A 15,047-nucleotide genomic window follows, 5' to 3' on the forward strand; every position below is an offset into this window, starting at 1 on the left:
GACGTCGTTAAAAATCACCTTTATAGGTTTTCTTTGATATACTCTGTGTTTTGTAAGTTAGTAAGATACGTTTTATATAATTTAGTAATATTTTACCGTATCGTCTGAATGCTCATAAAGAAAGTGTGCCAATATATATATATATATATATATATATATATAAATATAGACAGTTTCTTGATTATTAAGCGGTATACTAACTAGAATAATAGTTTATGGAAATACTACTAAAATTAACGCTGTAATTAATTTTACTAGGGGTAGCTAGTTTTATTGTTTTTAAAAGGTAAAGTCTGTTTATGGTGAATCTTTAAGCAGATATCCTATCAAAAAACATGTTTGATTTATAATTAAAGACACATCCTATAAAAACTAGTGTAGAAAGTGAAATATGAGACTCTGTTATTATAAATACTTGCTCTAATGCTGTTAGTTTTATAAAACGTTTTGTAAATTTAGTTTCAGTAAATGATTTTTTTTTGTCAAAAAATATGTGTAATATGTAGTTTTGAATTACTGTGGTAAAAATTACTTAGTTATAATTTAACTTTCAATGAAGAAACATTAAATTTGATATCTTGTATATTATTGACTAGTTTTGGTGCGAATATACTATTCGGACTAAAATTATGAATATTTTGTAAAATAAACGGACTGCATAAGGTCTTATACTTTGTAGTGTCAATTAGTTATGACTGGTATGACATGCAAAAGCTGTCATCTGTCAATGTGTATTTAGTGCGCTAAAATTAATAAACCGGTGTTAACGGATGTTTTAAATTATCTTTAAATCATGGGAGATACTTTAGACAATTTGAATGTTTTAAATGATATGATATTGGACGAAGAAAAATTGGTAACTTATATTTCTCTAAGTAAAGAACTTTGCATACATGTTAATGAAAGTAAAATGTTGTTGATACAAGCATTAGCCAATATTCGCCAAAAGAAACCAAATACTAATATTAATGTCAATTATATTATTTCTGGATTGATAGACAAAAATAAAGCAAAAACAGTTGTGTGCACTGAGGATGAATTAGAAGTTCTTAAAAAAAGCTTTAATGTTATATTCTTCACGCATATATATAGTATTAACAAGGGACATCCTCTTGTAGATCGTGCTTCTTTACTTGCTATTAACAAATTAGATGATTTAAGTTTATGTACTGGTATTATAAAAGGTACTAATTGTGTAAAACATACAGCAAATGAAATAATAACACTGAAATCTAATAGTCAAGATTTTACAGTGACATCCGATAAAACTGTAAACACACCTCATAAGAAAATTAAGAAAGAGTGCTTAGAACAGCCTTCAACAAAACCAATAAATAAAATTGAAGAAACTAATTGTTCTGAAGCAAAAATGGTTAAGCATATTAAAACTGAAGTTTCCACACCTAAAAAAAACCTAATAGGAAAGGAAAAAGCAGGTAATGGAAACAAAGGACAAAAAGGTATCATGGGATTCTTTAATACATCTAATGGTAACTGTACTAAAAAAGTAAATATTGAAGCAAAAAAAACAGAAACAAAGGGAGTTGAGGAAGTTGATGTTAAAAAAGAAAAGGAATCAGTAAATATAGATGAAGCCCTGGAAAGAAAAATTGGTAAAACTTTGGTGGAGAAAGACGAAGAGAAAAAATATAATAAAAAAGATAATGTCAATGTTATGGAAGAAAACAAAGGTCAACAGACAGGTACAAAGAAAAACTTAAAAGCAGATAAAAAAAGAAAGCGAGTTCTGCTTTTAGCTGATAGTGATAGTGAAAATGAAGTAAATGATGATGATCCATTCCTAAATGATATTAAAATAGACTCCCCTAATGAGTCAGAAGATGAAATACCTGCTACTCCATCCACTAATATTGTAAAAATTTCATCAGGTATCATAAATCCGAGAAAAAAAAGGAAGATTGTTGACAAGACTTACACCAGTGAGGATGGTTACATTCTGACAAAGAAAGAAGAAATATATGACGAGAGTGGTTCAGAAAATGATGAAGTAGTATGTAAAGAGATTATTAATAGTGCTCCTAAAGTAAAAACACAGATATCACCAAATGAAAAGAAAAATGGCACAAATCCTTCCAAGAAAAAAGCTACTCCGCAAGTGGGAAAACAATCTACATTAATGAATTACTTTAAAAAAAAATAATTTATATTCTTTTGACAAAAGGTGTACCATTTATTTAAAAGTTGAGTTTAATAATGAAAGTTTACCACTATATTATAATTTTTTTGTATTGTGTATAAAAAAAAACAACAATCCGATAATATCTTTGTTTTATTAAAAATTATTGTACTTGTCTAATTAAGTATGTTATCTTTTGGTTCCAATAGCCACTAGCCAGTCTGGTTGTACTTGTACATCAACTAAATAGGAGCATTTTGTATTGTATATAGAAGTTTGCATCTCGAGACTGTTGTTTTGTCTGCAACAAAGAATTAAATTTTAAGTAAAATATTATTGTGTCCAATTGAGTTGTAATTTTTTTTGGTTTGGATTAACACTATTTATTCATAAGCATCATCACATGCTTTGGAACCTGACAACCATGAGCAGGTTTCTGATACACAAGCACTGCCTAAACATAGCAACAGTGCCAGACATGCTATGGTCTCAATTTTCTTTGAATTTGTTTAATATGTATTCTTTATCGTTTTTGTTGTAAAACCAGCCAATATGCGTTTCATGTAATGGTGATAGAAGTAAAAGATTTTTACATAGACCTTATTAGATACTTGATGCTTATACATTTTATAGGCAGACATGCTTTTATATGCAGTTCATAGAGTCTGATTCATTAAACAAAATGTGCATGTATTTATTAATGAGTATGTTTAATATACATATCAGTCAATTTATTTTTTGGTAAAACAAATTAAAAAAAACTGCAATTTATTTTACCATAGTTAAATATATAAGTGAAAGTTTAACTTACTTATTTTTTAAATTGCTATCCCATGCAATTTTAACAACACCATCCATACCCGCTGAACATAATATTGAGTTGTCGACAGATTTATCATTAAGATCTGATACAATTCTATTTGTAAGGCTCGCTTTACCCAACGCTGACCAGTCTAATGATGTTATTTTACCATGATGCCCATGATGTTCGTGTATGCAGTTACAGGCTGCTAGATCCCATACCTTGATTTTTTTGTCATCTCCTGTTTTAACAAATAATTTAGACAATTTAACTGTAGTTTTAACAAAACAATAATTAAAGTTTTAAAAAAAATTATAGAAGGAAATTTTTTTAATTTTGGTTTATTCAAAATCATAGCAAATATTTACTAGTTAATACTATTGAATATTTACTTGTTAATATAATGCTACTTATAAATACTTGGGTAAATAAATAAAAGCGATAAATGATTAAAGGAATTAACCAGCGCTCGCTAAGTAGACGCCGGAGGGGGCGAAGGCAAGCGCTCGCACGGTAGCTCGGTGGCCGCATAGCACACGCACGAGACGCGCATCACATACGGTCCAAAGACGCACGCTGCGATCAGCGCCACCCGTCGCCATGTATGCCTCGTTTGGATGGAACTTTACGCACTTGAAAATAATAACTATTTTGATGAATTGAATATTAATAATAATAAAGTTTTTAACATAAATAATTGTTAATATATTTATTAAATCAGACAATGGGAATGAAAGTTATTACACTCAACTCTTTTTACACAGTAACATTCCCACAACGCACCACAACTTTAAAATAGTATAAGATGAAAAAACCAAATATTTTTCAAAAAAGAAAACGTCTAAAAGAAGTAATAATGGTATCTATATTACAAATGTATTTATATTTATTACAACAAATTTAAAATAAGTACTAAACATAAAAAATACAAATTTGAATTGGGTATAAAAATTAATTTTGTAACTATTTATTGCTACTTGATAATAAATCGTGCATATTTATGCAATGTATTTTGGACTGGAACAAAAATGTTATCATCATTAGATGTGTCAGATATACAGATGTTTAGCTAAATCCATGCATTTGAAAAACTTTATATTTTCTCAATTATTTTTGTTGTTGTGTAGGATATATCTTTGTAAACACTTAAAATAAGAATTTAAAAAAATTTATAAGAGATCCATGTTCAAAAAAAGTGTATTTATGCTTATGGGTGAACTGAACCGCATTACTTAAAAATCTTGCAAAAAATGAGGATACAAATGATAAACCAAAAATTAAATGTGTTAGAAACTATATCAAGGTCAGAATCATTGCAATGTTTTATGTTTTTACTTACTGTGACATCAGACATATGTCCCACAAATACTCGCACTGGGAATGTTCTATCAAGAGACCACAACTTTGCAGTTTTATCATGCGATCCTGTTACAATAAAAAGACCATTTTTGGAAACATCCATACACCAGATTGGGTAATTATGACCTCTGAAATAATTGTAAATAGGGATTATTCTCTTTTGCTTGCCAAGTGTTGAAAATTTTGACTTAAATTTTTTTTTAATGTATCATGTACCTATATACAGATGCACATGAATAGTCAGAAAGCCTCCAAGCTCTCATAGTATTATCATGCGATGCAGACAAAACGAGTTGTTCCCGTGGCAAAATACTGACTGCTTGTACTGGACCTGAGTGCCCACGTAATGGCAATCCTGTACCAATTTGACTGAAAATAAGTATTGATATTAATGCATATAATATTTATAAAATAACACCTAATATATATATATATATATATATATATATATATATACATGTGTGCGTTTTATATATGTGGTGCAATAGACAGCAAGCATGCAATCAGAAATTATAAAAGTGGCAAAATGTATTACTTTTAATTATTTTTTTTCACCTATTACTAAGTGAAAATGTTTATTTAGCACAATTGTTATGATATATGTTTAAAATCATTAAGTACCATAAGATAAATGACAAGTATATTGTACATATAAAAAAATCTTTATGTAAAGAGGAAGGTATGTACAAGATTAAAGCGGTCAAACTAAAATATCAGGAATAAAAAAGCAAATATTAGTATACAGTAAAACAAATAAATATTACAAATATGTATCAGCATCTCCATTTTCTGGTTCTGGTGGCATGTAACATGCTATTTCTATTTCAGAGATGTTGCGGTTTATTTTTTTCTTTACATTATTTTGTCCAAGGTCCCATAATCGTATTTCAGAGTTACTAAAACCCGCACACAATGTGTTACAGCTGAAATCTGTCTTTGCACAAACTAAACTGCAATAAAAAAGAAGTTATTCAAAATTAATGGGAAAATTATAGGTTTATTATTGTTATGTAATAACAACTAAAGACCCCTGCCAGCATCATGAAGAAAACAGGTTATGTTTCAGTTTCATTAATGATTATTTTACGTATTTTTTTTGGTTTTGACAAAAACTATTTCTGCTTTAAACTCTTAGTTAAATCTTTATCAAACTTGTTATGTTTGTATACAGGATGATTGGTTATAGGAGTAAAAGTTTTAAAAGCGCATGTATAGCTCATTTGCTTTATTTTATGGTACACCCCATCCAAAATCAATGGCTTCACAAATAATAGTGATCTTTTTAAACAGGCTGAGAGTCAATATATGTAAAAGTTAAGTATTTTGCTGAGCTATACAAAATTTAAATCTTAAGTTTATACACATTTTTAAGCAAGTAGATATGTTACAAATGGTATTACAGTCAACATTAAAGTTTTTTTTTACCATAAGTACTTCCTTATATAGTCTTTGAAACTAAATCTTATTTCACATTGTCTTAGTAATTAACATTTCAAGCTTCATCTTAGAAGGAGAAACAGTTTCATTATGGAGCACCTAATACAAAAAATAATTGAATAACTCACTGAGTATCGGGCGCAGCTATTTTATATAATTTGAGGGGAGCCATTGATTCTTGAACACCCTTAATTGCATCCTGCAGTTCTCTCAATTCTTTGTCAACATTCTGGTATTCTGTGTGGCCATTGCATTTCGAAAATATATCTAAAAAAACATTTTAATAAAATATCAGTTTGTTATAAAACATTATTTGTGTATTAATTTGAAAAACATATGGTTTGCTAGAAGTAAGTTTTCATTATGAGTTACTAGTAGATATATTAACAAAAGGAAGATTTCATTGTTCTGCCCGTGTACAAGCACACCTGTCTCTTTAGTCAATTCACAAAATATTTTGCAAATGTGCTTTTTGTATAATATAAAATATGAATAAAAATACATCTGAATATCAGGCACACCATTTATTTATGTCAGGTGATAGACGCCCACTGGAAGGCGTAGGCTTTTCTCAAAGATCACAACAATGACCAGTCTTAGTGCTGTCCACATTCATTAAACTACCCATGAACTTATGTCTTCAGTGCACCTAATCGGTGGCCTTCCAATGTCGCGGCTACTGGCACATGGTCGCTACTCGAAAATCTTTCAGCTTTAATAGCCATCGGCATTGGCACCATTGCATTCATAAAATTTGTGCAATATCACAATTTTTATTGAGTTTGGAATATAATTGATAGTTTTCACACATTGGTTTATTGAAGATTATAAGTTTGCATCACAATATAAGTGAAAGTTTTTTTGCCAGTACAATTACTTTATCTCTAATTATTATTTTTAATTAAAGAATAATCTTTGATAACTCAAACTTGAACTAACAATTATTTGTCAGTCAACTTTTAATAGATCTAATTTTAATTTAATTTCCACCATTTTTGTTGTAAACATACCATTAGGTTCTGATAAAATTTTATCATTATTTACATGTGTATTAAGATCTTCATTATTCTCTTCATCATCTTCCTGAAAAACATTGTAAAATTTAATACTTTATTATTATAAAGTACTATTTGCAGAACTGCAAAAAACATTGTTTATTGAAACAGTATTATATTTAAACTTGAGTTTACATTAAGTAATTGTACTATTTATACTTTGTACATGCAGACTTTAAATATTATTTTTTATTTTATTAATTAAATGAAGTTTAACCGTTTTAAATATTTAGAAACATTTATGTTATTATATGCTACAGGGCTACCCATCTCAAACCACCTAGGAGCCTCTCCAAAATAGCTTGCAACATCAAGGGTCTGCTGGGATTTCTAAAGGAGTTGGCTTGTAAAGTAAAGCCAGCCCGACACATAATGAGTACAGGGCCTCTTGGTTGCAAAAACCAGTCCGCAGAGTCAAGACAAGGCAAAGATGGTGCAGATGAAATAAGTAAATAATAGGTAGAATATAAAAAAAAATACCTACAGAATTTTTCTTATTACAGTCACTGTTTATGTCAATATGGAACCAGGTTTGCAGAACTTGAATTAATAACACATGGCCATGTTTTGCTAAGAAGGCCTTTAACATATTAAGTGCATCTTGTGATAAGTAAATATCATATTTACAAGATCTGCAAACATTAACAATTAATTAAAATCATGTACAACATAAATATCAACTCATTTTTATTCTTTGTTAATTTAAATTTATTAGTCTAGAATTGTGTCAATATATTGTACTAATACAAAACAGAATTATGGCTTTACCTGAAGGCTGCTATTGAAGGTCTTGATTCAATTTCCTGAAGAGTATATATAGTACCAATATCATCAAGCAGTTGATTCATATAATCTTTTTCGGGAGTTTCATTATCTATTGTACCATTTTGTAATGAATTGAAAAGTTGCTCCAAACTATTAGGCCTATACAATGCTGATGGTAAATTACCATCAATTGGTTGATGGTAAGACAAGTCTTTTTGAGGCAAAGTCGCTGAATGCCTCTTAAGGAACATCTGAGCGGCACCGCCATGTCCACCACGAAGCATTTCCAAATAAAGGTGACATAGTAATGGTGTTAATAAAGCAAGTAATTCATTTTTTACAGTTTCTATTTGTATCTCTTTGATATAATTAAACAACCTGCAAGGATTATAAACAAATTGGAATATAGCTAATAAAAAATAAACAAAATATAGTCAACCACAAAAAAAATTACCTCGTATATTGTACATCATATTGGCCAGGATCATTGTTAATGCATGAGAAAAGTATAGAATTTGCTCGACTTGCTTCACAATTAACTATAGTAGCCACAGCCATTTCTTCGGCACTACGACTTGTAGAATTGCTGTTACTGAATATTTCGATATCCTGTAACAACATTGGTTTTAAGTGATTTTTAGTTCTTAAATTTTCTAAAGACTTATAACATCATACTTACAGGGTAGTTCCGTCGTTCTAAGTAGGAAGTAACAGCCGCTTTAACAGCATCATTTCTAGTTCTTTTCATTAGAAAATATTTAATGTTTTGTTTTCATAAATATGACAATGTACACTTTGTATTAGCGACTGTCATCTTGCGTAAAAAAAAATTCTTAGTGCGCTCGATGTGTTGCTTAAGTATACCATATAAAAAAAATCTAATTAGTAAATTTAAAACTGGCAACAGAAAGAGATCATTGCGGATTGTGAACGTTGTTACTGTGTAATTTTCTCCAGTTAATTTTATATTTTATAACATGGCTTTGGTTTGTTAGAGTAAAAGTACTTCTTGTTGTTAAAAAATGCGACTTGTTCAGCAAAGATTATAGTTCGTAGTATTATTAAACAATTAAGTTTCCGGTGCCACATTAGTGCTGATATCTGTCAAATGTTAGACAACTATTAATCTCTACGCATCAGACATAAAGTGTGTTGCCTTACATCGACGCTTATGGCAAAATGGAAAGTGACATATTTAGGAATATTCTTAAACATTAATCTTGCTTTGGTTATCACATCACACAGTTCGGAAACAACGCTGTCGCCGTACAGGACCCATATTCATGTATTAACAAAATATTAAAATGCCGCTTGACAATAATATAGCATTGTAAAATTCATGAGACCGGTTGTTTAAACGCTTCTCAGATCATAGGTTATATAAGATATATTTTAAATAATCGCTAAGGTCACTCCGTGGTAAGCGTACAGTGAACACCACCATATAGACCTAGAGCTGCTGTGCTTATTCAATTCTTTAATTTTGGCGCCAGTCGGTAATTTAACAAAAACTCGCTGGTTTGTGTGGATAACAATAAATAGCGAGTTGCAAGTGCCTTGACCTATATGCATATCGTGTAAGGGAAATTCAAGTGTCGTATCTTTGATAGACGGTTGTTAAGCGCAATATACCCGGCAAAATATTAACGGGAACTAACTCTCTCTGAAGTGATAGTAATGTTACCTGTAGTAATTATTCTAAAAATCCGAAACTAGAGACCTATTCAGCCGTGGATCGGCCCTCTTGATGATTGAAAGCGTTTTAGCAGTAGAGAGCTTTAGGAGTAACGAGAGGTTCTCTATCCCAACAAAATGATTCAATGTTGTGCGAAATAAACTGAATGGCTGTTCTAGACGCAATAATGCCGGTATTGACGAAATTAGATTGTTTTATACATCTTTGGGAATAATATGAAGAATGTCTCGAATGTCATGAAGTTGTAACGTTCACTCTTCGTATTACTGGCCACTTTGGCCAACAATACTTTTAAGTAAAATAATTTACCAACACGATCAACGTTCACTGATGGCGTCCGAATTGAAACGACGATTTAAGAATTTGAATTCGAATGCTATCAATAATTTGTTCGCTGCTACTATGTTAGGGCTGTGTAAATTGTAAATAATCATAAGTATGTGAATACACTATCTTGGCCAATCTTGGCTATAACTTTCCTTCCCAACGTGCTCGGATGGTTAATCGTCTCCGCACGCTGATCGTCTCCGCACGCTAATCATGTATATTGGAGAGAGTTACCTCAGTCGCGCGGCGTATGAGTGGGTAATTATGGTGACGCTTGTCAACGTCGTGTCATATTATACTTTATGCGTTACTCAAAGACGAGTATTATCTCTTCGCTTAAAGTTTGGCGTTGGGCGGGGTTTGTTGAGTGGCAGAATCAGATTAATGAATTGATGCCTACATTACGAACTAGGCGATCATTGACAATTCCAAATCGACGTGCAGGTCTTCATGGCGTCCGTTGCCCTACCCATGACCCTGTTCTCTAAGACCTGAACGAATCGTCATCTACAGACGTAGATGACGAATAGTTTACGCAAAGCATAGGTTTGTTGTTTGTGAGAGGACAAGTCTAATTACAGTTTTATAGTGTCACTTTATTTGACGGAGATTTGTACTCCGCTGTTTAGTAATGGATAGAGGCGGCTAACCAACTAAAACCTAAGAAAAGAAAGTCTCGTGGAACTTTATTTTTAAACTTCGTTCAACTTTGTGGAACACCCATCTTTAGGCGAGAACCAGCTGATTTACAATTATTTATATCAACCGTTTGGATTCTCTCAGATAAGAGGCAACAAGATCAAGCGGAGTACTGCGTACACCACAATGGTTTAGTTTGCGTGATAATGTTTGTTGATCTACGCATTTAAAGGTTTATGATAAATCGCAAAACTCCCCAATTATGGGACTTCTCACATGCGTGGTTCTTAAATGTATTTAAGAAGCTTGGCACCCGCATCAGTTGTTGATTTACCTTTGGTGAAACTATTAAGCACTATTTTGCTGTAAATAAATTGTCATTTGATTAAAACTAATTAATGTATTAATTTAATTACCCTTTCACCCTGATTAAGAGTTTGCGGCAATGAAAAACAATAAATTGTTGTTTATTTGGCTCAGTAGCCACTAAAAACAAAATTCTTGTTTAATGCGTAGTTCAAAAACAAGTTCAAGATTTAAGGATCGACAAATGGTTGATTAATCTATATGTTGAGTTAACAATCTTCAATTTAGTCTTACTTGATAAAGTTTACAAAACTAGTTTGTATTTAAAGTAGAGTTTGATGAAATAAAACTCGACAACCTATGGCGTTATTAGATTAATCACTACAATGAATTGTATTGTTGTGTACTTTTGCTATAAATAGTAACAGTTGAACCGAAGATGGCGTGTGTAATACTTGTGTTTGTTTCCTTATCGTTCATATTATTTTCGTTTTCGTCCGCGAATACTGGTCTGAACAATATTTTATTTAATGGTGATTATGAATTCATTGATTTAACGTATCCATTCGACAGCAAAAGCATTTACTGGCCTAACAGCAAAGAATTTCAATTTACAAATAAAATTGCGATGTTTCAACGGGATGGATCATGGTAATTATTAGTTTTCTTTTAAAATTAAATACAAAACGCAGACGCGATATGGTGAGAAAAGGGGAGGTGATCATTTTAGGACCGAAATCTTATGTTTCCTTTATCCTAGTTGTTTCTTTGATTAGTTTGTGTGCTTTATCTAATTTTTTTAAATGTTAAACCGGTTGTTTCTGTTGCAGCCTAAAACTAACAACGCGACCACAGAAAAAAAAATAGTATCGATGTCAAGCAATGTTTATTAGGCAGTTTGTAAAAATAAAGTATATGTAATAGTTCAGGTTAAACTATTGCAAGTCTTTTTATCTTCTTAATGTGTAATAATTCACTAGTTATTGGAATTTTCTTATCTAACACCATTCGTCGGATGTATGCATCGCGTTGTTTTATAAATGCTTCATTTGATCTCTTTCACATAAAAAAATATTATCATCAACACTGGGTCAAAAGGTCCACTGCATATACCTACCTCGGAGATTTCTAACAAAACCAGTTGGAAGCGGCTCGTAACGAGTGTCTCCCCACGACCTTAACGTGGTCATCAGTCTTTATTATATTTTGGGGTTAATTTTGATTTCTGTTGCCAAAAGAAGTTTTATTAAAACAATGTTTTAGGTACGCCTCAAATGATTTTGCCGCTGGTGAACATGGCGGAACCCACATTGATGCTCCTTACCATTTTTCGGCTTCCGGCTCGCGCATTGAGCAATTACCACTGGACAAACTTATAGTACCACGTATGATATAAACTTTTAACATGTATTGATTTTTTGCATGATGTGACATTAATTAACGTTGTTTTATATTAAAATTATATTTCAGTGGTGATAGTAGACATGACGTCTAAAGTAAACGATGACCCGAACTTTGTTTTATATAAGAGTCATTTAGACTACATGCTAAATGATAATATGGGCAAACCCTGCCTTGTTATTTTTAAATTTGGATGGAGCAAATTCTCAACAGACAAGGTTAAATATTTGGGTATGAACGAAGGCAAATTGAATTTTCCAGGTAATATCCCGATGATAGAATTTAATAAAATACGATTTAATGTAGCTGTTAGAAATGTAAAAATGAAAATTTATATCATAGTAAGTTATAAAATTTATAAACAGTGTTATAGGTGTAATAAGGTTATAGGTGTAATAATTTTAAAGGGTAATTGACAACAAATACTTTTACCTATTTAATATCAATTACTGTATATTACATCCCATCCGAAAATCTATGGTTTCATAAATAATAAATAACGTAATGATAACGTAGTAAGCAAAAATGTAATAAAACTTCGGATGACTACATTCTAAAAAAATATTATTGTTTGCTTGAAACTATTATTGTTTACTATAAAATTAAATTTAAGTCTTAATTGACTTTTGTCAACTGATGAATTGTGATAACTATTTTTTACTAAACTATATAGCAGAAAATTGTATAAAAGTTTGACAAATATTTTTTGAACAATAATTACAGGTCTTAGCGTGGAAGTAATCGAATGGATTACCTCATCCTACAAGAATATTGTAGGTATAGGCGTTGATGTCGCGTCAGTCGACCCCGGATCAAGTACTGACTTCTCTGTTCACAAGATTATTGCGACAGCGGGACTATACAATATTGAAAACGTATATTTTGGGCAACCGGTACCTGGTAAGTGGTTGTAACCTTTACCATTTTTAATGTATCTTATTATATGCAGGGTGATTGGTTATAGTAGTAAAAGCAGTAAAAAGAAGCACTTATATCTCAATTGCTGTCAATTTATGTATGATAACCCTTCACAAAAATCAAAGGTTATACATTTAAAAAATATAATGATAATATAGTAATAAAAAGAATTTTAAATTTTGGTTACTACACGTGAAAATTCAATGTTGTTTACCATCAGTCCGTATAGTCTTTGTACTGCAAAAGTTGATCTATCACATTCATGTAGAAAAAAATGTATAATATTTCTGAGTATTCACTTTATCCAGTTGTTTTGAAATAAGTGTGAAAGTAAAGTAAAGCTTTTAGTTGCCAAATGAGCTATATATTTATCCCTTTCAAGCTTTTATTCCGAATCCGATTTCTATAAAGCCGAATTTCTAACTATATACATCGGCTTGACGTTAAAGTCACATTTAGTATTTGAATTTTAGCAATGGTGTATAAAAAAACTGCTATGTATAAAAAATTGTGTTTGTGATGTTTGTAATATATTCTCTACAATATTAAAACAGTTCATTTCTATCGGAAATTATAATTTCCGATAGAAATGAACTAATTTCAAAAATAATTTCATTTTAAAAATAATTTCATTAACGAGTCTGTGTTTTTATTACACTGGTGATTTATTATTATAATTTCACTAGCTGATCCCGCAAACGTTGTTTTGCAAAAAAAATTAAAGTTTTTAATTAACAAATGTAAGATAAGGGTTGATCGTAGAGGGGTGAAAATTTAGGTTTGTATGTATTTTTGTATGCTGTATCATAATAAAATAAAAACCAAAAAATTGTCTAAAAAATTAAAAATATAATTTAGGGGTGGACCACCCTTATCACTTAGGGGTATGGAAAATAGATAGTAGCCGATTCTCAGACATGCTGAATACGCATGTAAAATTTGGTAAAAATCGGTCAAGCCGTTTCGGAGGAGTTCAAGTTCGATTTCGTTCGAATTTTATATATTACATTTAATAATTCAGTTTAATGAGTTTGTCTATATTTATAAAGTTGTTAAGATCGCCGGAAGATGTTGGATGTAGGCTGTTTTAACCGATCCTATTGGAAATATATGATGGAGCCCTATGTACAGGAGTGGAACTCCTACAGCTTCAGTCAAGTATGTTGAAAGCTATATTATCACTAAAGTCCGATAACACGTGAACAGGAAAGCTATATATATTTTATATCGTTAGTTCAAAATTCATCTCTGACAAAGATTTTCTGAAGGTTTAAACTGGATTGGTAAATATTTTGTCTTGATAAATTTACTGGTTAGGACTGGCATGTGCGATAGTTAAGTCATGAAATAAACCTTTTTGATTTATGAAAGTACGCAAAAAAATTCAATAAATTTATTTTTTTAGATTATGGTTGCACGGCCTTAGTGATGCCGATGAAGATTGCACAGGGAACGGGAGCACCATTGCGTCTAGTAGCTATATGTCCAAAACAAGCCCCACATTTTTAAAAACACAATATTTAAAATATATAAATTAGTGTTTAACTCGCTGTGTAATCCAGGTCACTAAATAATCTTTATAACATAATTTAAATAAATATAAACGATTAGTGTTTATTTTGACATATCTCGTGTTTTTTATGTTTTGTTTCATTTTTTGGTTTCGTTTTGTATGTGTAATTGTGTGTATGTGGGGGTATTGTAGTGTGAAATAAATGTTCACATTAATTTTTCTTTTTATTTAATTTTGCATAATGTTTGTAGTATTATTATAGTGCTATCGAAACAGCTGTGCCGTGCCTTGATGGCAAGGTGGGAGTTAAGAAAAAAATAGCATGATTGCGTTGCCACGAGTGTTGAAAGCGGACTGACGAGGCGGATGAGTTAATACACCCCCGCTGCGAAGCGGGGCCATATTCATGGCGCGGTACAGCAGTTTTGGTATGGTTTTGGCAGCACTGTATCTTAAGTTTAGTATTGTTACATTTGTCTGTGCCAAGTTTTATCATTTAACGCAAAGAGCGAAATTATTGTAAAATAGTAAGAAATATTTGATATATTCGGTTGAAGTGTTGTCGTTTTCTGAAAAGCAATTTTGTATCGAAAAGACCCGAAATTCGAATGAGGTGGAAAAGTATTTCTGCTTGTGCGAATGACATGAGAGGTTTCACCTACTTGTGCGCAGGTACTCCGAAAATAGTTTTT

The 15,047-nt window shown here is 31.2% G+C and overlaps 3 protein-coding genes across 3 annotated transcripts; 2 read left to right on the forward strand and 1 right to left on the reverse strand.

Moving 5' to 3' along the window:
• Nucleotides 1-732: 732 nt before the first annotated feature.
• LOC137926185 (DNA polymerase delta subunit 3-like) lies at nucleotides 733-2,867 on the forward strand. Its single transcript, XM_068769752.1, has one exon. The coding sequence runs from the start codon at nucleotides 794-796 to the stop codon at nucleotides 2,159-2,161; it is 1,368 nt and encodes a 455-aa protein (XP_068625853.1). The 5' UTR covers nucleotides 733-793; the 3' UTR covers nucleotides 2,162-2,867.
• wda (will decrease acetylation) lies at nucleotides 2,280-8,361 on the reverse strand. Its single transcript, XM_068769740.1, has 12 exons — nucleotides 8,235-8,361; nucleotides 8,010-8,164; nucleotides 7,559-7,933; nucleotides 7,275-7,422; nucleotides 6,746-6,818; nucleotides 5,864-6,002; nucleotides 5,063-5,248; nucleotides 4,515-4,667; nucleotides 4,279-4,426; nucleotides 3,403-3,571; nucleotides 2,949-3,180; nucleotides 2,280-2,438 (listed from the first exon to the last, which is right to left on the reverse strand). The coding sequence occupies exons 1-12, from the start codon at nucleotides 8,301-8,303 to the stop codon at nucleotides 2,327-2,329; spliced, it is 1,959 nt and encodes a 652-aa protein (XP_068625841.1). The 5' UTR covers nucleotides 8,304-8,361; the 3' UTR covers nucleotides 2,280-2,326.
• A 2,576-nt stretch (nucleotides 8,362-10,937) lies between these two features.
• Nucleotides 10,938-14,552, forward strand: LOC137925161 (isatin hydrolase-like). Its single transcript, XM_068768548.1, has 5 exons — nucleotides 10,938-11,174; nucleotides 11,787-11,908; nucleotides 11,994-12,185; nucleotides 12,648-12,824; nucleotides 14,248-14,552. Exons 1-5 carry the CDS (start codon nucleotides 10,963-10,965, stop codon nucleotides 14,349-14,351), a joined length of 807 nt encoding a protein of 268 aa, XP_068624649.1. The 5' UTR covers nucleotides 10,938-10,962; the 3' UTR covers nucleotides 14,352-14,552.
• Nucleotides 14,553-15,047: the final 495 nt, after the last annotated feature.

This window comes from Battus philenor, unplaced genomic scaffold (genome assembly GCF_028537555.1).
Source record: "Battus philenor isolate CCGP_79_NKW_IND1 unplaced genomic scaffold, ilBatPhil1.0.hap1 SCAF_10, whole genome shotgun sequence".
NCBI classification, from domain to species: Eukaryota; Metazoa; Arthropoda; class Insecta; order Lepidoptera; family Papilionidae; genus Battus; species Battus philenor.